Source organism: Telmatherina bonti (assembly GCF_933228915.1).
Source record: "Telmatherina bonti genome assembly, chromosome: 23".
Taxonomy (NCBI): Eukaryota; Metazoa; Chordata; class Actinopteri; order Atheriniformes; family Telmatherinidae; genus Telmatherina; species Telmatherina bonti.
Window position 1 is genome coordinate 3419587 of NC_136632.1, and position 23751 is coordinate 3443337.

At 45.4% G+C, this 23751-nt stretch overlaps 1 protein-coding gene and 1 long non-coding RNA gene across 4 annotated transcripts; one reads left to right on the forward strand and one right to left on the reverse strand.

Annotated features, from left to right (window-relative positions):
* Positions 1-1068: 1068 nt before the first annotated feature.
* On the forward strand, positions 1069-19779 carry LOC306773544 (sorting nexin-4-like). Of its 3 annotated transcripts, none has more exons than XM_079263397.1 (14): positions 1069-1171; positions 1396-1517; positions 1588-1726; positions 2891-3040; positions 5774-5821; positions 5898-5953; positions 6253-6325; positions 12277-12338; positions 12416-12481; positions 12585-12674; positions 13392-13491; positions 15796-16007; positions 17189-17326; positions 19034-19779. In XM_079263397.1, the coding sequence occupies exons 1-14, from the start codon at positions 1088-1090 to the stop codon at positions 19071-19073; spliced, it is 1380 nt and encodes a 459-aa protein (XP_079119523.1). In that variant the 5' UTR covers positions 1069-1087; the 3' UTR covers positions 19074-19779. The 3 variants fall into 3 exon arrangements, with proteins under 3 accessions (XP_079119523.1, XP_079119524.1, XP_079119525.1); XM_079263398.1 differs by having other exon boundaries at positions 15862-16007; XM_079263399.1 differs by having other exon boundaries at positions 15862-16007; positions 17212-17326.
* On the reverse strand, positions 19338-23720 carry LOC306773235. Its single transcript, XR_013771793.1, has 4 exons — positions 23558-23720; positions 23300-23434; positions 20336-20477; positions 19338-19478 (listed from the first exon to the last, which is right to left on the reverse strand). It is a non-coding gene; the product is annotated as an uncharacterized lncRNA (long non-coding RNA).
* Between the last annotated feature and the right edge of the window lie 31 nt (positions 23721-23751).

Consider the following 23751-nt stretch of genomic DNA (forward strand, 5'->3'; position numbering starts at 1 on the left):
CCAGCAAAAGACTGGAAAAGTAACTGGTACCAAACAGAAGCAACTGGAAGACGTGAGTATAGAAGAAGCACTTCAGAGAGGCAGAGTCTCTCTGATAGAAAGCTGGACAGAGGTTCTGTTTCTAAAATCTGGAACAATGTCAGAAAAATTTAAACTTGTGTCTGCAGGTGAGGTTAAGAAGAAGCTCTGAGCAGCAGAACAAAGTCTGCAGTCTGAATGAGGAATGCAGGGCCATGGTGGATACTGGAAAACACTGGTCATTCAGTTTTTCCTTTTTCAAAATAAAGATGGTGAAATTGTTTTTGAGCATGTTGCTCAATGTTGCGAGTATTTGTCTTGTGTGTTTTTATGGAGGGAGGGGTACATGCTCTCCAGCACAGCATTTCTGTTCTCCGTTTTGACCAGAGTCTGGAACAAACTGCAGTGGAGATGAAACTCTCACCACATGTCCACACTTTTAAATCCAGGTGAAAAACATTTATTTTCCCCTGTGCCTGCATGGAATCTGCACAGTAACTTTTAATTACTCTTGCTTTTAATTAGTTCAATAGAACTTAAGATTTTATTGTGATTTTGCTGTTTGTATTGTTTTTTATGCTTTTCACACCATCTGTCATGGTTTTAATGTTTCACCTCATGCACTATGAAATGTAAGGTAATGAAAGGTGCTGTACAAATAAACTTGCCTTGCCTAAATATTTAGCTTTAATACACACCTCTATTTAAATTTTTAGATTCAGACTTATTATTTAGATTTTATGTTATATTTGACATCTATGTGTTTGGAAAAGTATTTATATATTCGAAAATGTGCAAAATATGGAAAAAAATTAGATAATGAAATAATAATAAAATGTTTCAGCAACAACTTTAATGTATAGATATAATACATATATATATATATATATATATATATATATATATATATATATATATATATATATATATATAGAGAGAGAGAGAGAGAGAGAGAGAGAGAGAGAGAGAGAGAGAGAGAGAGAGCATATTTTTATTTTGAAGAGAATAAAAGCAGAGAATGCACGCACGGCACGCGACAGCGGCGTCCGGTCCGGTGTGGACGGGGAGGATGACGGAGGACGGGAAGGACGAGCTGCCGGTTTCTGATGAAGACCCGGACCTCCGGACCCCCGAAGGGCTCGTGAACACCACGGTGACTGCAGTGTGTTTGGGTTACCGTGATGACGTCACGCTTTGTTTGTAGCAGCTGGTTACCGTGATGACGTCACGGGTTGTTTGTACCAGCTGGTTACCGTGATGACGTCACGGTTAGCTCCGCAGGCTAACATCTGTGCTAACGGCACGCGGAGGTTTGCGGTGGGATGAGACGGGCTGGTACCAGAGAATAAACCAGGTCCGCCGTGTTTTCCGGGTCAGGTCCAGGAGGACCCGGGTCTGCTGGGGAGGATGGAGATCTGCGTTGCTGAGGCGGAGAAGAGGAGCGGGAAGAACTCCGTCAGCATGCAGGAGACGTTCACGGTCTATCTGATCGAAACCAGGTGAGCAGTCCGGCACCAGCTCTCTGCTAGGTGGTCCATACTGTGTCTCTGACTGGCTCCTCGCGCACAGGCTGATGGATGGAGGGGGGGAAGGCCGTCCTCCTCCCCCAGAGTCCCTGTGGAGGAGATACAGCGAGTTCGAGCTGCTGAGGAGCTACCTGGTCGTTACCTACCCGTACATCGTTGTTCCTCCTCTACCTGAGAAGAGGGTGAGTCCAGCCTCCCCCTGTCTCATGTACTGTAAAAGCACTGTTTACTTTATGTATTTATGTATTTAGCATCATCCTCTCGAAGCGAACAGGCTGTATATTTAGGCGTAAATAACAGATTCCTGAGCAGAAAGGCAACAGCAGGCCTGCAGGATGGAAATCAGCTTCATCTCTTCTGAGGATGAAGATTGTTGTCCAGTAAAACATCTGACAGAGAAAGTTCTGCTGCTGCTGCTGCAGACTGATGAGCATCTTTACATGTTGATATCTCTGGTGGAAGGTTTCCTTCCACGTCTTTGTAAGAAGCTAAATGATGTGAGTAGTTCTGACTGAAAATGATGAACAAACTCATTACTGAATCTGGACAAAGTTAAGTCAATGATAATATTACCAGTAAAAAGAAATCATGTGAGTTGGCTGAACTATTCTCTCCTTTTCACTTCTACATTAGAAGAAATCTTTTTAGGTAATTTTTAATTTTTTTTAAACAATTGAACATAAGTTTAATCACACCTGTGTGCATAAGGTGACCTTTCAGTAGTTGCATACATGGACATGTGTCTTCATACCTACTGCATGTCTGAAGAAGACCTCGTGCCCAAAACGTTGCATTATTAGAACTTTAAGGGGCATTTCTAGCGTGCAGACTTTACTTCTTCATGTTTGTATATCATAAAGAAATGTGATGCCTGCCCACCCTAGAGGAGCAGACAGCTCTTCTTCTACACCATGTATAAACGGTTTAGTCCCCAGGAAGACGTCATGTTGCATCTAAACCGTAGGAAACAGATTGATAGATAGATAGACGGACGGATGGACGGACAGATAGATAGATAGATAATAGATAGACAGAGATAGATAGACAGACAGACAGACAGACAGATAGATAGATAGATAGATAGATAGACAGACAGACAGACAGACAGACAGACAGACAGACAGACAGACAGACAGACAGACAGACAGACAGACAGATAGATAGATAGATATGTTGAACACCAGCTGCTCGTGCAGTCATAAAAGTAACTTACATACAAGGTGAATAGGTCGAGTAAAAGCGCCTCCTAAAATCAATAAATAAATATGGTAAAACAAAATGGGTGAAATAAAAAGCAGGTGGTAATGATAGACAACATAATGTTGATGGTGTTTGTCTTCCTGCAGGCAGAGTTCGTTTGGCACAAGCTCTCCGCTGACAACATGGACCCAGACTTTGTGGAGCGTCGCAGGATTGGCCTGGAGAACTTCCTGCTTCGAGTTGCTTCTCATCCCGTTCTGTCCAATGACAAGATCCTGCAGCACTTCCTCACCGAGGTACGTCGGAGTCGGACTCATTCATCAAGCTGTTGCACACACACAACACCTGCTGTACACCAGTTCTAGTCAGCTTCTGGGATTTATAAAAACACGACTTGGCGGTAAAACGTCCCGACCTCCACGCCATCGCTGACCCCGGCGTACGACAACATCTGGAGAAACGGCGACACCAAAGGCAGAAAATAAAAGAGAAAGTTGAAATAAAAAAGAAATTTGAGACATTTGTTCCAAATGAAATGTAAACTTTCCCCCAGAATGTTGGACATTAACAGCATCTGCAGAAGAAGAGAAAAAGTTCCTCCAGCACGTAAAACGTCCAGCAGTAAAATCTTCTGAAACCAAGCAGTTCTACATGTTAGAAAAGCCACATCACACAGTTAATAAGTCGTACAGAAGCTGCCGTACTAATAAAGCTCTACATGAAGACCTGCAGGTAAAAGGAGGCGGTCGCCATGACAACAGCCCATCATCAGGCTGCTCAGGTGTTTCCTCCACCTGCAGATACAGAACATGAAGTGATGGTTGGATATAAAATGCTCCCCAATGTGGCTTATCTGTCCCTGCTGGTGGACATGGAACATGGAGACTCTGGACTCCAGTCCGGCACCTTCCAAAGGGAAGGGACTGACAGGTCGGGTCCGCTCCTTTTCCCAACCCAGAGCAGAGGAACAGAACGATGTTCTCCACAGCCAGACGTGGTGTAGCGGCCATCGGGCAGATGGAGGCAGGTGGAGGTGCCTCCATGCCCAGGAGGAAACCTGTTGTACAGCTGCAGATGTCTGCAGATAGTGGAGACGCTACATAACATGCTACTAAATGGTAACGTGTCCCGTTCAGCTGAGAGGATCTCAAACTCATCCTCTCATGTTTGAACCAAAGATGTTCCCGCATGTGTGCAAAATGTAGTGTTGATCCTGATTTATAAAGCGAAACAGGTCTAAGATGTGCGTGCGGGAAGATTTTTTGCACCACATTTCTTGTTTTTCGTACGTACGCCACCTGTAGTCATTGTTGCTACGCACAATTTGATAAATGAGGCCCCTTTTTATATGAAATTACTTTTAAATGGAGGAGTTAGAAAAAAAATTACTCCTCCCACAGTTGTCATGAAGGTAAACCTGACCTGTTAAACCTAAAATGGATTTTTGAACCAGGCTGTAAACATGTTTATTCCTGCTGTAAACATGTTTATTCCTGCTGTAAACATGTTTATTTCTGCTGTAAACATGTTTATTCCTGCTGTAAACATGTTTATTCCTGCCGTAAACATGTTTATTTCTGCTGTAAACATGTTTATTTCTGCTGTAAACATGTTTATTCCTGCTGTAAACATGTTTATTTCTGCTGTAAACATGTTTATTCCTGCTGTAAACATGTTTATTTCTGCCGTAAACATGTTTATTCCTGCCTTAAACATGTTTATTCCTGCCTTAAACATGTTTATTTCTGCTGTAAACATGTTTATTCCTGCCGTAAACATGTTTATTCCTGCCGTAAACATGTTTATTTCTGCTGTGAAGTTGGTCTTTTTAACATGGGAGTCTACGAGGATTTGCTCTGTTTTGCAGCCCCTAGTGGATGAAGACAGTTTTACACACTTAAGCATAGGCTTCACTTTTAACTGCAGGAGGCTCCGTCCATCTTTCATATACGGTCTATGGTTAAAACAGAAACAGTCTACAATAACACTGATGAGTGAATGTGTCAGAATTTTGCTGTCAGTTGTTCTTTAGCAGTTCGGTAAATTTAAATCCCCACAGTTGCTTGTTCCTCCTTATAAACTGCATCATACTCATCAATAAAAAAGGTTTAAATGAAGCTTAATTCAGAATGGTTGTTTCCATTGAGAGTCAGCAGTTTATCTGGTCATTTTCTATCTGTTTGAAGCAGATTTAACGTTTATTTTGAATGAAAAAACTGTAAGCGTGAACACTGTTCATGTGGAAACTTTCACTATGAAACCTGGTTCTGAGTTCTACCGCTGTTTTTCTTCCGTCTGGTTTCACCAAACGCCTTACGGCCTATGCTTCCCCCACAGCACAGCGTTAGCCATGCTGTCTCTGATGCATGTAAACCTGTGGAGCATGTTAACCACTGGCTACTAGCACCGTCTCGTTTGTGGGATCCTCAAACTGAACTAAAAGTCGCTGCAAATTGGCTTCATGACGACATCCAGACTGAATGAAATCTTCTTCATCAGAAACGAGTCGTCTGAGCAGACAGACCACATCTGTCTGCACCGCTGTTGGACTGTTTAGTGTTCCCAGATGTTTTACATACGTCCCGCTTCTCTTCCAACACACTCCCTGTATTAAAAAGTTCCTGCTAGATGGTAACTACCGTTTTAAAATGACATTTAAATAATTCATCTTTCAGATTTTTTTCTGACAAATAATTTCGGAAAACATTTAAACTGTATTTGTTCTGTTTCTCTTTGATAAAGAAGCCGTGTGTTGTATTACTACAACGTAATAAAACACCACGATAATAGCTAATATCACCATAAACACAATAATGTTCCCACAAACAGATTTGGTTCTGGAAAAATATCGGCTGAGATCCAAACTTCAGTTCGGAGCCGCAGGAAGTGGGTCGATGCGACTTCGTCTCAGCTGTCGCCGTGTTCTCGTCGCTGTTTTGAGCCGTGTATGAATCAGACTCATCTCGGACCAGACTGGTTGGCGTCGCGGTCAGGTGGGTCAGTGACGTCTGTGTTGGTCTGTGTTTCAGGACCACGGCTGGAAGGAGGCCGTGTTTGAGACGGGATTTCAGGCCAAGGTACTGGACCTTTATTCTGTTGATCCTATGTTGACTTGTTGAAGACTCATGAAGCTTCTTGTGGGTCCCTCTCCAGGCAGATTCCAGACTCAGAGCTCTAAGCGCCACCTTCAGGGTGAGAAGTCCCCATAAGTAAGTTCATGTTGACTTTTCATCAGCTGACTCAACAATATGATTTATTTTCCTTTTGGAGCTCAGATGTATTTATTTATTCAGTGTTTTATTCTGATAATATGAAGAAAAAGCAGATTTACACTCTGATCGGGATCTCTGGAGGAAATACATGTGATTATCTAATTAAAGGTCCGACGTCCATAAAAGCGTCTTCCAGGGAATCTGAAAACTCAGACACGTCTCAGATTGAACATTTTTAACAATGCAAGGTGAAATGCTGCATTATTGGAGTGATTATTGATCCTCTGTGTTTGCAGATGCTTCATGGAGATGAAACACTACAGCGATGAACTTCAGTCTCACACATCTCAGCTGCTCCGAACGCGAGCTGTAAGTTCCTCACGCGTCTGTTTCACCTGAAAGTCTGGAAAACGTCTCACTTGAGTCAATACGTTCAGAGGAAAGCTGTCGTTTGTTTACGTCCAATGTCCAGCATTCTGTCCAACATAGAACGGACGCGCTGACTTTGCGGTAACGTATTGTGTCATTTCCTGTTTCCCTAGCGTGTATCACTGCGGATTGCTACGAGCCGTTGGCTCCTTTAACTTCTTTCTATCTTCTATCTATTGTTAACCAACCACTCACTTTAGCGCACAACATCTTCCCAAACCACTGTTCTATATATTGCATTTATTTTTGGGATCTTTGGCTTTCTGTTTACTGACTTAAACAGCTCAAGCACTCGGTTTTAGCATGGCTGCTAGCTCTCTTCCCACACCCCGCTCCCCTGCCTTTTCTTGCTCGGTGTGTCTGATGTTCAGCTACTCCTCCGCCTCCTTTAGTGATAACGGTAGGTGTATTAAGTGTAGCAGCTTGGCAGCCTTGGAGGCGAGGCTCTGTGAGTTAGAAGCCCAGCTCCGCACTCAGTTAGGGAAGCAGTTAGTCAGCAAGCCCCCATTAGCCAGTGCGGAGCTACCAGCCAGGGCAGCTAGCACACCTAGCGGTCCCTCAGCAGTTCCCGCGCAGCCGGGAGCCGAGGCGGGCTGGACGACGGTCAGGCGGAAACGTAGCCCCAAACCAAAACCCACTGGCCACCACCGACCTGTTCACGTTTCTAACAGATTTTCCCCGCTCGGCGACACACCCGCTGAGGCAGAAACCCTGATTATAGGTAGTTCCATAGTCAGAAACGTGGCTCTAGAGACACCGGGGACCATAGTCAAATGCATTCCTGGGGCCAGAGCGGGCGACGTCGAATCGTATTTGAAACTGCTGGCTAAGGCTAAACGTAAATACCGTAAGATTGTAATTCACGTCGGCGGTAACGACACCCGGTTACGCCAATCGGAGGTCACTAAAATTAATGTTGCTTCGGTGTGTAACTTTGCCAAGAGCATGTCGGACTCCGTAGTTTTCTCTGGTCCCTTGCCAAATTTAATCAGCGATGACATGTTTAGCCGCATGTCATCCTTCAACCGCTGGTTGTCTAGGTGGTGTCCCGATAACAGCGTGGGTTTTATAGATAATTGGAGCGCTTTTTGGGGAAAGCCTGGTCTTATTAGGAGAGATGGCATCCATCCCACGTTGGATGGAGCCGCTCTCTTATCTAGCAATATGGACTCTGTTATTAGTCAGCTAAATTGACAACTCAGGGTTGGGACCAGGAGGCAGAATTGTAGTCCTACACACTTTTCTGCAGCTTCCCACCTGCCGCCGCCCACCCAAAACCCCATTCCGACCTTATACAACTTCCCAGCAGTAAGAATGAAACAACACAAAAACACTTCTGGGGTTAACCGTGAAAACCTCATAAAAATAAAAACAAGGGATCTAATAAAATCTGAAAATAAGACAATAAAGTGTGGCCTACTGAATATCAGATCCCTCCCAAATAAGTCTTTATTAGTCAATGACTTGATATGTGATCACCACATTGATTTATTCTGTCTTACGGAAACCTGGTTACAGCAAGAGGATTATGTTAGTATTAATGAAGCTACGCCAGCTAACTATTTAAACTTTCACATTCCTAGAACTACAGGCAGAGGAGGAGGTGTTGCAGCTATTTTTCAGTCAGAATTTTTAATTAATCCTAAGCACAAAACTAACTATAAATCCTTTGAATTCCTGACATTAAATTTATCTCATCCAAAATGGAATTCAGAGAAACCGCACCTTTTAGCATTAGTGTATCGCCCACCTGGACCTTACTCCGAGTTTCTGACCGAATTCTCTGATCTCTTGTCTGAGTTAGTGCTGACTACTGATAAGGTCATTGTACTAGGTGATTTTAATATTCATGTTGACGTTGAAAATGATAGTTTAAACATTTCCTTTAGCTCTATTCTAAACTCAATTGGGTTTTCACAAAATGTCAATGGAGCCACTCACTCTCATGGCCATACTCTTGATCTTGTTCTAACATATGGTATTGAGACTGATAAGCTCAAAGTATTTCCTCAAAACCCTGTCTTGTCCGATCACTTCTTATTAACCTTTGAATTCACTTTATTTGATTACTCACTGACCAAAAATTAATTCTACTATAGTAGATGTTTATCAGACAATAATATTACAAAATTTAAACAATCAATTGAATCAATTTTTTCACCTCTACCATGTGTTAGCATGACTGAGAGTCCCCCTTTAAGCCTTACTCCTGCTCAGATTGATCAACATGCTGATACTATAACAGCTTCAATGCGTACAACCTTGGATAATGTTGCCCCCCTAAAGAAGAAGAAATTAGGTAAGATTATGAAGGCTCCCTGGTTTAATTCCCAGCTTCGAGCTCTAAAACAGGCATCAAGGCGTTTGGAAAACAGATGGCTTTCATCAGGACTAGAGGAGTCTCACTTAACCTGGAAAGAAAGTTTAAGCGTATACAAAAAAGCCTTACATACGGCAAGAACAGCTTATTATTCATCATTGATAGAGGAAAACAAAAACAACCCTCGGTTTCTTTTCAGCACTGTAGCTAGGCTTACTAGGAGCCGGAGCGCTGTGGAGCCATGTATTCCTTTCTCACTTAGCTGTGATGATTTCATGGATTTTTTCAGGAATAAAATTGACACTATTAGAGATCAAATTCACAATACTCTTCCTTCTACCTATAATGTTGAGCCTGTTGTGGTCTCTGAAGCATCCTTAGAACCAGGATCTGACTTGTGTCTAAATAGTTTCTGTCCTGTCCAACCCTCTGAATTAACTAAAATAATAGCTTCATCTAAACCATCCACCTGTATCTTAGACCCTCTCCCAACGAGCCTCTTTAAGGACATTTTCCCTTTAATTAATACATCACTACTAAATCTTATCAATATGTCTTTAGTGACAGGATATGTACCACAATCATTTAAAACTGCTGTAATCAAGCCTTTACTTAAAAAGCAATCTCTGGATCCAGAGGTGATAGCAAATTATAGACCTATATCTAATCTCCCGTTTATGTCCAAAATTCTGGAGAAAATAGTTTCAGCTCAGCTACATGCCCACCTGAGCAGAAATAATTTATTTGAAGAGTTTCAGTCAGGATTTAGAGCTCATCATAGCACTGAGACAGCATTGGTGAAAGTTACTAATGACCTTCTTATGGCCTCAGACAAAGGACTTGTGTCCGTACTTATCTGGCTTGATCTTAGTGCTGCATTTGATACAGTCGATCATAACATTCTGTTACAAAGACTAGAACAGGTGATTGGAATTACAGGTACAGCTTTAAGCTGGTTTAAATCATATTTATCTGATAGACTTCAGTTTGTTCATGTAAATGACAAGTCCTCCTCCCAAACTACAGTAAGTCATGGAGTTCCTCAAGGTTCTGTACTGGGACCAATACTCTTCACACTATATATGCTCCCTTTAGGCCAAATTATTAGACAGCATGGAATAAACTTTCATTGTTATGCAGATGATACTCAGATATACTTATCCTTTAAACCAGATGAAACAAATCAGCCCAATAGGCTACAAAATTGTCTCATAGACATAAAGACTTAGATGTCTAGAAATTTTCTCCTCTTAAACTCAGATAAGACTGAAGTCATTCTCGTTGGATCTGAATAACTCAGAGCTAAATTTTCCGGTTTTGTAATGAACCTGGATGGCATTACTTTAGCTTCCAGTGCTACAGTGAGAAACCTTGGAGTAATATTTGACCCTGACCTGTCCTTTGGCCCACATATTAAGCAGGTTACTAAAACAGCCTTCTTTCATTTACGTAATATAGCCAAAATTAGGGACATTCTGTCTCAGAGTGATGCAGAAAAACTGGTTCATGCTTTTGTTACTTCGAGACTAGATTACTGTAACTCTCTATTACTGGGCTGTCCTAAATATGCCCTGAAAAGCCTTCAGCTGATCCAGAATTCTGCAGCCAGAGTCCTGACCAGAACCAGCATGAGAGATCATATTTCTCCAGTTTTAGCCTCTCTTCATTGGCTGCCTGTTGAATCTAGAATAGAATTTAAAATCCTTCTCCTTACATATAAAGCCCTCCACAGCCAGGCACCACTATATATCAAAGACCTCATTGTTCCTTATATACCAAGCAGAGTACTTCGTTCGCAGACTGCAGGCTTACTTGTGGTTCCTAGAGTCTCAAAGAGCCGAGCAGGAGGCAGAGCCTTTGGTTATCAGGCCCCTCTCTTATGGAATAAGCTCCCAGTTAGTGTTAGGGAAGCAGACACCCTCCCCACCTTTAAGACTAGGCTGAAGACTTATCTTTTTGATAAGTCCTATAGCTAGGGATGGTTAGCATCCCTTAGTTATGCTGCTATAGGTTTAGACTGCTGAGGGACATTTCCTGATACACTGAGCTTCTTTCTTTTTTCTTTTTATCTCTCTCTTTGAGTTGGACTCAACTCAATCTGTTGGTTTCCTTATATAGGCTGTTATGAATTGGCCTTCATTATGTTTTCACCTCTGTCTGTAAAGCGTCTTGAGATGGCATTGCCGTGATTTGACGCTATATAAATAAAGTTGAATTGAACTGAATTGAAAACATAGGTCTGTGCGATGAATCAGGTTTTAATCTCAGTACGATCTGAGTTTTCAACGATGATAAAAATAAAAGGGTGTGATTATTTTCTCTCTGCAGTTTCCTCTCCTGCTGTCTTCAGCTGCTAATCGAGCGTCTCTGGCGTTGCAGCGCTGTGCTGTAAACTCCTCCCACAGCCGCTTTGCTTTCATTCAGACACTGTTGCCAACTTGGAGACTTTCTCGCTAAATCTGGAGACTTTTTTTGTTAAAAGCGACAAATCTAGCAGCTTTTACTGGAGTTATTAGAGACTTTTCAGGTGTTTTGGCGACTGACTTGAAGGCACATATTGTTCTGCAGTTACTGTAAGGAAGGAGCAGCGGGAGCCTCTCCCGTCCTAAAGCACTCCCAGGCGGCCAGTCTCAGTCGGCTCCGGCTGCAGGTCCATGTAGAATAACTGCAGTAGGTTGTGGAAGTTCACCTAAACATAGTTTATACCATTGTCAGTGACAACTGGCTGCATTATTTTCCTATACATAGTTCGGCCAGTTAAACACGGTAATATCCCTCCGTTACGGGGCGTTACCATAGCAACGTGTTAACCAGCTGGTTCAGATCAGCCGTCTTTTAACAGGTGAATGAGAGAAACGCGCTGCAGCCTGACAGCGGTTGTTTGGTATAAAACATACATCCAGACCGACGTAAAATAGTTCCTATAAAGCGGTAAAAGCGGATTAAACAACTCAGAACCGTACATTAGACGGTTATAATGCACGACACGGAGTCTAGAACACCACGACGCGCAGCGTTGTTTAGAAATACTGGATAATCGTCTTTAATAATCCAGATCTCAATTTCAGTCAAAACAATCGAGATTATAATTTTTGTCATAATTGAGCAGCCCTAGTCCAGCGTTCTGTCCAGACCAGCTGGATTCTCTGAGGTCTACATGACGTGTGATTGCGTGTCGTAGCTGCAGGGAACGAGCCGTTTCTGTCCTGACCAGTCACTGAGCTGGATTTTCCTCTTTAGTTCTTGCTGTGAGGTGATTCCAGGCTCTATCAGTGAGTAGAGGTCAGTTCTTGATGTCGTCCAGAAGGTTCGGTCCACTTGAGCCAAGTAAGTGTGAAAGCAAACCAAACAAAAGGGAAGTGAGGGAAGTCCCCTGGACTATCCTGGTGGGAAAGAACCTCAGAGCCCGATTGGTTCTCCTCAGTGCACATCAGCGTTTGGGATATGGTCATGAACACGGGGACCATGTGTTGCAGCGTGGACAGATGTAATGTGAATGTTGTGCAGGCTGGAGGTAAACATGGTGAATCTCTATTCAGACCATGACGTGACTGATGTCTGTCTTCCACAGAGGGTTGCTGATCGACTGTACGCCATCTACAAGGTCCACGGCAACTACGGAAGAGTGTTCAGGTCCAGCTTTATTCACGCTGTATTTCAGTCTGATAGCGTTTTGCAAACATCTGACTGTGTTTGTCTGTCGGCTGCAGCGAGTGGAGCGCCATCGAGAAGGAGATGGGAGATGGACTGCAGAGTGCAGGTCATCATATGGATGCGTACGTACCGCTGACCATTCGTCCATCTGTTATGTAACACATCAGCGACAAACACATCATGATCGCCTTCTGTCAGCTTGGTTTGTTGGTCGTACTCCTGCAGGTATGCTGCTTCGATAGACGATATCCTAGAGGAAGAGGAACACTATGCAGACCAGCTGAAGGAATATCTGTTTTACGCTGAAGCTCTGAGGTGAGACGTCGTTTTACGTCCAGCTAAAAGCTGTGAAACGCTCCGAGCAAAGTTCAGGTCCTTGTGTTGTCTGTGTGTTTACGTCTCGACTGAAGTGTCGCTGCTGTGGAGGAACCTGTAACGGAGGCTTTATCCCTGTTTGTCTGACACTAGATGCAGTTTGTTTGTCTTCTAGATCAGGGATCCCCGATCCTGGTCCTCGAGGACCGGTGTCCAGCAGGTTTTCCACATGTCCCGCTGCAACACACCTGATTCAAATCAGTGTGTATTGTCTGAGTCAGGCGTGTCCCAGCAGGGAAACCTGCAGGACACCGGTCCTCAAGGACGAGGACTGGGGATCCCTGCTCCAGAGGACAAAAATCACGTTCATGAATTCCTTTCAGAACAGAGTGACTCATGAACGTGAAGCCTGAAACTCTGCTCCAGTTTTTCCTTCAGTTTATTGCCTCCACCGAGGCGGGGGCTACGTTCTCAGCAGTTTGGATCCATCTGTTGGCAACACAACTCCAACCGTTACGGACGGATTAAACGTCTAGGAAATGTCAGAAACAGAACAAAGAACAAGATTTAGATTACTCCAGATTACTGTTTGGGACGGAGGGGGGGGGGGGGGGGGGGGGGGGGGGGGGGGGTGTTAGGGTTTGTAGACGTGTTAGATGACAACATGGTAACGCCGGGGACACACACTGATCCTCAGCTGTGCTCGCTTCCTTGCAGGGCGGTGTGCAGGAAACATGAGCTGACCAAGTTTGAGTTTGAGATGGCCTCCCAGGACCTGATCTCCAAGAAGCAGCAGCGGGAGGAACTGGCTACAGGGGTACACTCGTGTTCTCCGTTGACTTCTTCTGGCCTGAATCATCCTCAGTAGTTTTCAGGCTTCATTTACCTTTCCATGGCTTCATGCAGAAACATCTCACGTTTAGTCATAATTACCTTAAAGTGTGTAAGAATTACTGACATCTAGTGGTGAAAGCAGGTATAAGCATGCTAATGAATGGACGGTGGCCGTGAGTGGCCAAATTTCTTGGATCCAGTGGCCTCAGGTGCAGCCATGACTGCAGTACAGGTACTACACTGCTCAGAGAAATAAAGCGAACACTTCTTTGATGTTGATCCATGAAATGATCCCGTTGAAAATCTTTATTTGTTGTGTTGTGGGATGTGATCAACAGAGCTCAAAGTCATGAAGCCGTTTGGTGAATCAGTGAATCAGACCAGAAGCGACCCGACTTCTGTGGAAACTCCTCACAACAACTCAGAATGAGGACATACAGGCGTGTGGGACTCCCTACAACCAGGGAGGGTCCAGCTACGGCCCTCAAGGGCCACAATCCTGCTGGCTTTCCATCTGTCCTTGCTTCCATTTAAAGGAATCCAGGCGTGTTGGAGCATGGACACATGAAAAACCTGCAGGACAGCAGCCCTTGAGGACCAGCTTTGGACACCCCTGTCCTACGCAGTCTGGGCTCCTGATGAAGCCACAGTTTTCCCGAGGATCTCCTCCCAGACCTGGATCAGGGCATCAGTCAGTGGTGGCAGTCGATGGAACGAGACATGATGGTGCTGGACTGGGTTCAGGTCTGGTAATGGGCAGGCCAGTTAATAGCATCAATACCAGTTCAGTCCAGGTCCCACTGCAGCAGCATCTGGTCCCAGTACCAGATGTCAGGATACCTTTGGCCAGCTTATGGAGGCCTCTGCAGACCTCCACAGGTATGCTTCCCCAGACCGTCACTGCAGATCTAGTCAAGCTGGAGGATTTTCAGGCAGAATATTCTGTACGGCGTCTCCACACGGTGGCAGTGGCTCAGGGGGAAGAGTGGGTCGTCCACTAGGAGAATCCCGTCGCCCCGGTCAACCTGCCGTTGTGTCATTGGTGGGACACTTCGCCTTGTCTTCAGTGTGTGCATCGCTGGTGTGTTGGTGTTTGGTGGTGTTGGCTTGGTTGGTCATCATGTTTCTGTCAGGCGCCTCCAGGGCAGCTATGACCAGTAACCATGAACAGATAAGACTGGAATGGATATTGGAAACTATGGGAGGTGCTTTTCCAGGATAGTTTTTGCTTTAACTCTTCGAGATGCTGCAAAGAAGCATGAAAGACAAGAACTGGTCTCTGGTCTGGTTGCTGGTCTGGTCTCTGGTCTGGATTCTTGTCTGGTTATTGGTCTGGTTCTTGATCTGGTTACTGGTCTGGTCTCTGGTCTGGTTGCTGGTCTGGTCTCTGGTCTGGATTCTTGTCTGGTTCTTGATCTGGTTACTGGTCTGGTCTCTGGTCTGGATTCTTGTCTGGTTATTGGTCTGGTTCTTGATCTGGTCTCTGGTCTGGTTGCTGGTCTGGATTCTTGTCTGGTTATTGGTCTGGTTCTTGATCTGGTCTCTGGTCTGGATTCTTGTCTGGTTCTTGATCTGGTTACTGGTCTGGTCTCTGGTCTGGTCTCTGGTCTGGATTCTTGTCTGGTTATTGGTCTGGTTCTTGATCTGGTCTCTGGTCTGGTTGCTGGTCTGGATTCTTGTCTGGTTATTGGTCTGGTTCTTGATCTGGTCTCTGGTCTGGTTGCTGGTCTGGATTCTTGTCTGGTTATTGGTCTGGTTCTTGATCTGGTCTCTGGTCTGGATTCTTGTCTGGTTCTTGATCTGGTTACTGGTCTGGTCTCTGGTCTGGTTACTGGTCTGGTCTCTGGTCTGGATTCTTGTCTGGTTATTGGTCTGGTTCTTGATCTGGTCTCTGGTCTGGTTGCTGGTCTGGATTCTTGTCTGGTTACTGGTCTGGATTCTTGTCTGGTTATTGGTCTGGTTCTTGATCTGGTCTCTGGTCTGGTTGCTGGTCTGGATTCTTGTCTGGTTACTGGTCTGGATTCTTGTCTGGTTATTGGTCTGGTTCTTGATCTGGTTACTGGCCTGGTCTCTGGTCTGGTTGCTGGTCTGGTCTCTGGTCTGGTTACGGGTCTGGTTACCAGCAGCATGTCCTCCCCTGAACATTTCAGGTTGCGTACCAGGTTCAGCATCGAGTCCAGATGAAGTGATGTCATTCAGTCGTACGGTTCAGGCACCATATTGTCCCGACCGCCTGGTTACCACGGTGATTCTCAAAGACCACCGTGTGTCCTACGGTTGCTTTCAGATGACTGGTTCCCCAGCACCGAGACCACACTGGACGTCTTCAGGCTTGTCCTCTGTCCCTCCCCAGATGGTGCGGACTTTCTCCTTCAAAGGCATGACCAACAAGCTGTTTGGCCAGGACGCCCCGGAGCAGCGGGAGGCCCGGCTGCACCTCCTGGAGGAGCTGATCACTGAGAGCGAGGAGACGGTGAAGGAGAAAACCGCCGAGTGCGAGTGAGCTGCCAGACTTGCTGGATCACAGAAATCCATAAATACACACCTGATAAACTTCTCATTGGTTTAGTAAATTATTACACGCAGAAATTCCTTCATTCAATCATCCTGACCGCTCGGTCCGATGAAGGGAGGCTGGACCTATCCCAGCAGGCTCTGGGTGAAAGGTGGAGTACACCCTGGACAGCTCGCCAGTCCATCGCAGGGATACATGCAGAAAACGTGAAATAAATTCAGTTAAATATAATTTTATTTTATGGTAAAAATTGTATCAATAATTAATGAAGAAGCCCAGCGTGGGCAGGGCTAATCCATACACACAAATTAGACACTATCTGATTTAATTAATGACATATTTAAAGGGTTCCTATGATGGTATGTGGAGTTTTCTGAGCTTTCTACAGTGTTACAGTGTTGAATCCTCATCAGACATGTGAACGACACTGTTTTTTATCACCTAAACGCATGTTTGAGTTTGAGTTTGAGTTCCAGCACTCTCTCTGTTCGGTTTCCATGGCGACGAAAAACGCGGCGTTTTAGAGAGTTTTTTCTACGTGGAAATCCTTGTGACGTCCCGGGGGATAAGGTTCGGTGATTGGTTACCTTCTACTGGTTAACAAGGACATGTACAAATACATCAGGCGGGTGGAAAACGTGGGATAAAGTTATTTCCAACGATGGCTGGTGAGTTTACCAAAGAGAGACATCCTGCTGCATTCGTTGCTGTGGGTTGCTGTTTTCCACTTCGTTTTCAGGCTCTGATTCAGGTTCCAACATGTAGGGCTGGATGCTATGTGTTGACATTGTATTTTGTTTTTTTATTGAGTTCATATGAGCCTAATCCTTCTGTTTATGAGATGTTACAATGACGGTGAAAGCAGGTGCGGTGCGCGCTCCCGATGTAGTGCAGTGGCGGGAGGCGGGGCTTAATGCGGAAGAGTCTCAATCCACTCGTTTTGCCCGCAGGCTGATCTGACAGCCTACGGAGAGGGTCGGTCTGAAGTAAATAAAGCCATTTGTGACAATAACTCCATCAATCCCAGCCCTTCTGGTCTCAGAAATAAAAAATAAATTAGCCTGAAATGCACATAATAGTTCCACTTTAATGAATTATTCTGATGTATTTCAGCATGTCACGTTTCTTCTTGCATGTCTGTCTGCTGCGTATTTCTGCTCCTAAGTTCATGGTCTGGTTCTGCTGCAGAGAGCACGTCACCAAGTCCAGGACAGACCTGCTGCGCTTCAAGTCCCAGAAAGACAAAGACCTGCGGGAGGCGCTCATCAGCTACGCCATCATGCAAATTGGCATGTGCAAGAAGGTCGGTAGTCACGGAAACGACATGTGGAGTCTCACTGAATGTGGTATTTCATGTATTCACACATGATGGAAACGTGATTCCTGATGCATGACGACACCTTTCTAAGCCGAGGTTGGATCGACCTTCCGTTCCTTTCATTGACGTAAAGCTCACATGGTGACTCGGGATGACAAGCTTCCAGATGTTGGAGGGTTAAGCCTGTTCCATCGTCCACGAGAAGCCAGAACTTTTTTCTTGTTCTCGAGGCTCCGAGAAGAAAATGACGTCATTTTGTTCTCGCGGACGTGTTTGAAGACAGTTATGGACACACCGGGCTGCAGAACTTTTTTCTTGCGGGGCTGCGAGAAGTATCGTGTGATTGGTCGGACATGTGAGGTGGGCGTGGTTAACACGGAGAAAGCATGAAGCGGAGTTGCTGCTTCCGTGTTTTTACTGCTGCAGGCGAGAAAGTACCAACATTTTAACATGTAGCATTAAAACACTCGGACCCAGCTGCGTGCACGCCCCGCCCTGCCACGTGCACGACCCACCCTTCTGCCGACGAAGTTGCTCGTTAAATATGAAACCAGAAAAGCACTCGGAGAGTGGAAACCTCCGCCAAGCACAATGTTAAAGAATCCTTTTAAAACATTCCTGGATCCAAACGGTGATCCGGATCACCACCAGAATTTAATCACTTCTTTTCCAACAACTCTGGAAATTTTTATAAAAATCCGTCCGTAACCTTTTGAGTTATTTTGAGCAGAAAGACGGCGGGAAAAACACAACCTGGTGGAGGTAACAACCGGGTTCATGGCACATCAAGCAGACATCGCCCCCCCGCAGTGACCCCTCCCCGCTGCAGACCTGCTTCTCCTGGAGGATGGATGGACCTGCCGAACAAGACGTTTTTTTCTTGTTCTTGCAGCCTCAAGAGACAGAACTCAGTTCTTGCTTCTCCTGGAGGATGGAAGAAGCTTTAGAGAGACTCCGGAGGGTTATTAGTGGGCGGGGCGGGGGGGAAGACCTGTGGAGGAAGCAGCAAGCCAAACAGAAACCTTATTTTCCTGCTTTCACTGTGCTACTCCGTCTTCCTTGGCTCATGGGATCAGCTTCTACAGTCCAACATGTTACTGGTTTCCCTCCATCACGGTGTGCTTCCCCAGTCTAGGTTGGCTCCGTCTTCCTTGTTCCTGTTGTCCTGGCTTCCTCCATCCCCTCTCAGGCTTCTCATCCTCCGTCCGCCCTCTGTCTCTCTCTCTCTCTCTCGTTCCCTTTCTATCCGTCCCCTAAGCATCTGCACGTCCACTGGTGTGTTGGCTACTGGGAAATGTAGCCACCATCTTAGACATTAGCTGCTGGACTGGGATGTATCAGCCGTTAACCACATGACCTCTGATGAGGTCACAATAAAAACCTGCAGATAGAGGGATGGGAGGTGCCAGAGAGGCAGAATGGTCCGCCCTGAGCGGGAACAACTGTCCTTTATGACGACCGCGTGGAGTTTTTCTGACTAAACCGGGTTCTTCTCTGTTGTCGGATCAGAACCTTCCAGACGGTTTCTCCCATTGGAGATTTAATATTTCTTCATTTTCTTTTTAATAAACTGTAAATCATTTCAGTCCAGTCCAGACTCCTGGTCCTCTGACGGTTCTGCAGCTCAGTGTGAGGAATCCAGCCGGCCGTGCCGGACGGCGTTCATGTTCTCTTTCTGCTGTGTGCTGACAGGGAATCCAGGTGTGGAGCAACGCCAGAGACTGTTTCCTGAAGATGTGACGCCAGGAGGCTTCATCTCAGTCGTGCTTCGTCGCGGATGATGAAGACTGCTCTTTGACAACAACTGAAACATTAACCACTGCGTGTGTGTGTGTGTGTGCATGTTGGGTTGTGTCTGCCGGCTGCTGCTGTGCAAACAGCCTCCAACATCTGGAGGATTTGTTTCTGATCCCAGCTTTGTGTAAATGTCACATCGTGGACGTTCCCAGAGGATCCGCACAGCGAGCTGCGCTGGACAGGCGGCGAGTTCGCTGCTGATGGCGCTCATGTCAGCTGGGAGGACGAGGTCTGTGGCACTGAGACACAGAGGCTCGTCTCAGTCTGCTGCTTCCCGTCTCCGTTTTTCCTGAAAGGCTCCTGGAAAAGGAGGGTTCTTGTTTGTTTGTAGGAATGTTGGCTGTAAATATAAACACAAACAGATTTAATGTCAACAGGTTCATCATATTTAAACGGTTCTGTAGACGACGTGAAATCTGTTTGAACAGGATGTAGATGTTTTATTTTTACCCCGCTGTGTTTATGGAACCAGATAATGTGTGTAAATCTGGAAAACAGTTGAAATAAGTGATATTAATTCTCCTGGGATTGTTTCGGAGAAGCGTGAGCACCGCCGTGTCTCTGTCTCCACACCGACCTCCTTCTGTATTTATGTTATTTAATACTGTCTTCTGTTTCTACCTGAATAAACATTCATCAATACGGACTGCTACGTTTCAGATGTTTATTTTTCCTGAACAGAGGAACGTCAGCTGGAGCTTTTCTGTCAGGGGAAGGATCTGCCAAACGCTGATGGAAATGGAGGAATGTCTTCCCGCCAGTTTCTCCACTTTTCCTGCTGCTAGTTTAATATGCATTATTTAAAAGTAGAAAAACTTTATTGAACACAGGTTAATTGACAGACAGTTTGCTGTTGGTATGTCTACATTTGCAAACATTGATGAACTAATATCTGTTGTCTTCTTTATAATAAGCAAAAAAAAATGTTGGGAATGTAAAACTAATATCTAGGAGAGGATTATTTTTCAAGAGAATTCAGATATCAGACCTTTTTTCAGCATCTATACATGACCAGAATGAATGACCTGAGAACAGAGAGGAGACTTTCAGCAGCAGTAAAAGCCGGGAAGAAAAGCATCCGTTGCAGTTCATTTCACATCTCTTTGTCTCTACAGGGAGGGGGGGTTAAAGGACATAAAACAGGTCACATTCAGATTTAAAGCACACAATAACAGACAAAATAGCTAAAAATCATACATGATTAGATTCTGTCTTTCAGTGGAAAAGCCTCTCGGATGAAAATGTCAGACCTCTCCATCATTTCTCGGTGGGAGAACTTGTTGCAGGTGGATGTGCACACAGCCAGTGGAGAAGTGGCATTCAGCGGCTCACTCAGATACTAAAGACAGAAACAAAACCAGGTTCCTTTTGAAAACAATTGATCTTTTAACAAATGCAGAGTTTAACAGGTCTTCCATGCCCCCGTCAGATGCTGCATGCGAGGACTTTGCAGACCACTTCAGAGGTAAAACCAGTGCAATCAGATCCAATCTTTTATCTCATCAACGTGTGGCTTTTAACAGGTCTGAAGCATCGTTTTTACCTGAGGAACACTGCAGAGTTTTGTCCTGGTTGATGCAAACATGCTTGGTCATGTTTTCTCCCAGTTAAACCCAACGACGTGCCTTTTAGACCCGATTCCCACGTCGCTTTTAAAAACATTTTATGGTTTCTTTGAGCCGGAGCTTTTAAGTATAGTAATCTGCTCTCTTCAGACAGGGGTCTTCCCATCTGTCTGTAAGACTGCGGTGGTGAGGCCCCTTCTGAAGAAGACTTATTTAGATCCAAACATTATTGATAACTACAGACCTGTATCCAACTTGCCCTCTGAAAAAGTTGTTTTTACACAATTAAATGAGTTTTTTAATAAACTATTTTAGAAAGATATTGGTCTGGTTTCAGGACGAACCACAGCACCGAGACGGCCCTTTTAAAAATTGTTGATGACATAAGATGTACTTTGGACTCACAGAAACTTTCTATTCTGGTTCTGCTGGATCTTAGCGCCGCCTTAAACACAGTAGACCACCAGATGTTATTAAGCAGACTCAGAAGTCTGATGGGCATCTCAGGTACTGCTTTTAAATGGGCTGACTCCTATCTCACAGATAGAATATTCTTCGTAAGTTTGGGTATATCCATCCATCCATCCATCCATCCATCAATGCGGGGGCAGCAGCCTAAGCAGGGAAGCCCAGACTTCCCTCTCCCCAGCCACATTTGCCAACTCTGCGGGGGGGATCCCGAGGCGTTCCCAGGCCAGCCGAGAGATATAATCCCTCCAGCGTGTCCTGGGTCTTCCCCGGGGTCTCCTCCCAGAGGGACGTGCCTGGAACACCTCACCAGGGAGGTCCAGGAGGCATCCTGACCAGATGCCCGAGCCACCTCAACTGGTTCCTCTCGATGCGGAGGAGCAGCGGCTCTACTCTGATCTCCTCCCGGATGACCGAGCTCCTCACCCTATCTCTAAGGGAGAGCCCGGCCACCCTGCGGAGGAAACCCATTTCAGCCGCCTGTATACGAGATCTCGTTCTTTCGGTCACGACCCACAGCTCATGACCATAGGTGAGGGTAGGAACGTAGATCGACTGGTAAATCACCTTCTGGCTCAGCTCCTTCTTCACCACGACAGACCGGCGCAGAGCCCGCATTACTGCAGACGCCGCACCGTGTCTGCCGGCGTGACGCTCCATCCTTCCCTCACTCGTGAACAAGACCCCGAGATATTTAAACTCCTCCACTTGAGGCAGGACCTGAATCCGGAGAGGGCAATCCACCCTATTCCGGCTGAGGACCATGGTCTCAGATTTGGAGGTGCTGATTCTCATCCCAGCCGCTTCACACTCGGCCGCGAATCGCTCAAGCGAGAGCTGGAGATCATGACCAGATGGAGCCAACAAGACCATGTCATCTGCAAAAAGCAGGGACCCAATCCTGAGGCCACCAGGCCGGATCCCCTCAACACCTCGGCTGCGCCTAGAAATTCTGTCCATATAAGCTATGAACAGAATCGGTGATAAAGGGCAGCCTTGGCGGAGTCCAACCCTCACCGGAAACAAATCCGACTTACTACCGGCAATATGGACCAAGCTCTGACACCTGTCGTACAGGGACCGGACAGCCCTTACAAGGGGGTCCGGTACCCCATACTCCCGGAGTACCCCCCACAGGAGCCCCCAGGGGACACGGTCGAATGCCTTCTCCAGGTCCACAAAGCACATGTAGACTGGTTGGGCAAACTCCCATGCCCCCTCCAGGACCCCAAAGAGGGTATAGAGCTGGTCCACTGTTCCGGAACCAGGACGAAAACCACACTGCTCCTCCTCAATCTTAGATTCGACTTTGGATACATGCTCCATGAAATCCACTGTAGGAGTTCAGTTTACTCCCCGCCCCCCCTCCTCACTTTTCCCCCGTGAGTGAGACAAACCTGCTCACAACTTCTGCAGTTGCGAGTTGATCCCCCCTCCCGTCTCCCCTCTGCCTTTCCTTCTGACCCACACACAACCTGTCCAGGCCCACATGACTCTCAGCAGCAAGTTGACATGATAGAAGCACTTATTAACTTAATGTGGAAATGCGCAGTATTAGTCTGGAGAACTGCTGCAGGACAGCAAGAGAGAAATGGGTGAAACGCAGAAGGTGCAGCTGGCGACAAAGCCAGGTGAACCCAACCAATAGAAACTCTGCTCTCATTCACCAGCGCAGGCCCCGCCCATCAAATGCAGTTAAATTCACAACCAAAACTTCAGAATTTGCAAGCAAAGAGGACTGATTTGCAAACAAAACTTTATAACTTGTAACCAAATGTTTTTAACTGTAAAGAGAAAAGGACTTATTATGCACAATGGTTGTAGTTTTTGACTTATAAACATTCGTTTTGATTGAAGAAATCTGTAGTTTTGATTTAAAAACATTAGTTTTGATTGAAGTTTGAGAAGTAAGCTTTCTCAAATATATATTTTTTAATTGGAACCCAATTAGTTTCTATCCCTACAAAAATATTGGATTCTCACTTTTTTTTTTCTTTTTTTTTTTTCTCTCAAAAATAATTTTTGGTTTCAAATCTAACTTTTTTTATTGAATAATAAAGACACAAATTTAATTCCATAGGTGTGTTGGTAGGGGTCCTACACTGCAGCCATATGGCTGTGGTGTTACCTGTGGCTGTGTCTCTGTTAAGTCATTCCTGGGGCGGCTGCTGACATGGACGGATTCCCCGGATGTTGTTTCCTTGCAGCACTGTCAAGTAGTTGACGTGGAGCCAATAGGTCAGGTGACCTGCACGACACCGGACTAAAATGTTCACATTTAAAGTAAAATAGTTTATTAGAAACATGGGGGATGTTAACGCGCAGTAAAAAATGTGCATACCAGCCACCCAGTATGCGCCCAGTAATCCCATTCTGGCTGGTTTACCGTAATGACCACACCAAGCGCGCTCGGCGCGCGCTGGCTTGACTACATGACGTCAATATGCGGCTGGGTTGACCATCTGCAGTCTGAAGACGTGACGTAACCACCATGTAGAGCTTTTTATGTCGTGTCCTGTCGTCTGTTCTGTAGACATGCAGCTCACGGGGTTCCCTCTGGTACTACAACTCCCACAATGC

What these genes read in the sequence shown, in the direction of transcription:
- LOC306773544 (XM_079263397.1), top strand. Translation starts at nt 1,088, where the DNA reads ATGACGGAGGACGGGAAGGACGAGCTGCCGGTTTCTGATGAAGACCCG. An exon ending in AAGGGCTCGTGAACACCACG is followed by an intron (nt 1,172 to 1,395) that starts GTGACTGCAGTG and finishes TTTCCGGGTCAG; the next exon opens with GTCCAGGAGGACCCGGGTCT. An exon ending in AGCTGCTCCGAACGCGAGCT is followed by an intron (nt 6,326 to 12,276) that starts GTAAGTTCCTCA and finishes TGTCTTCCACAG; the next exon opens with AGGGTTGCTGATCGACTGTA.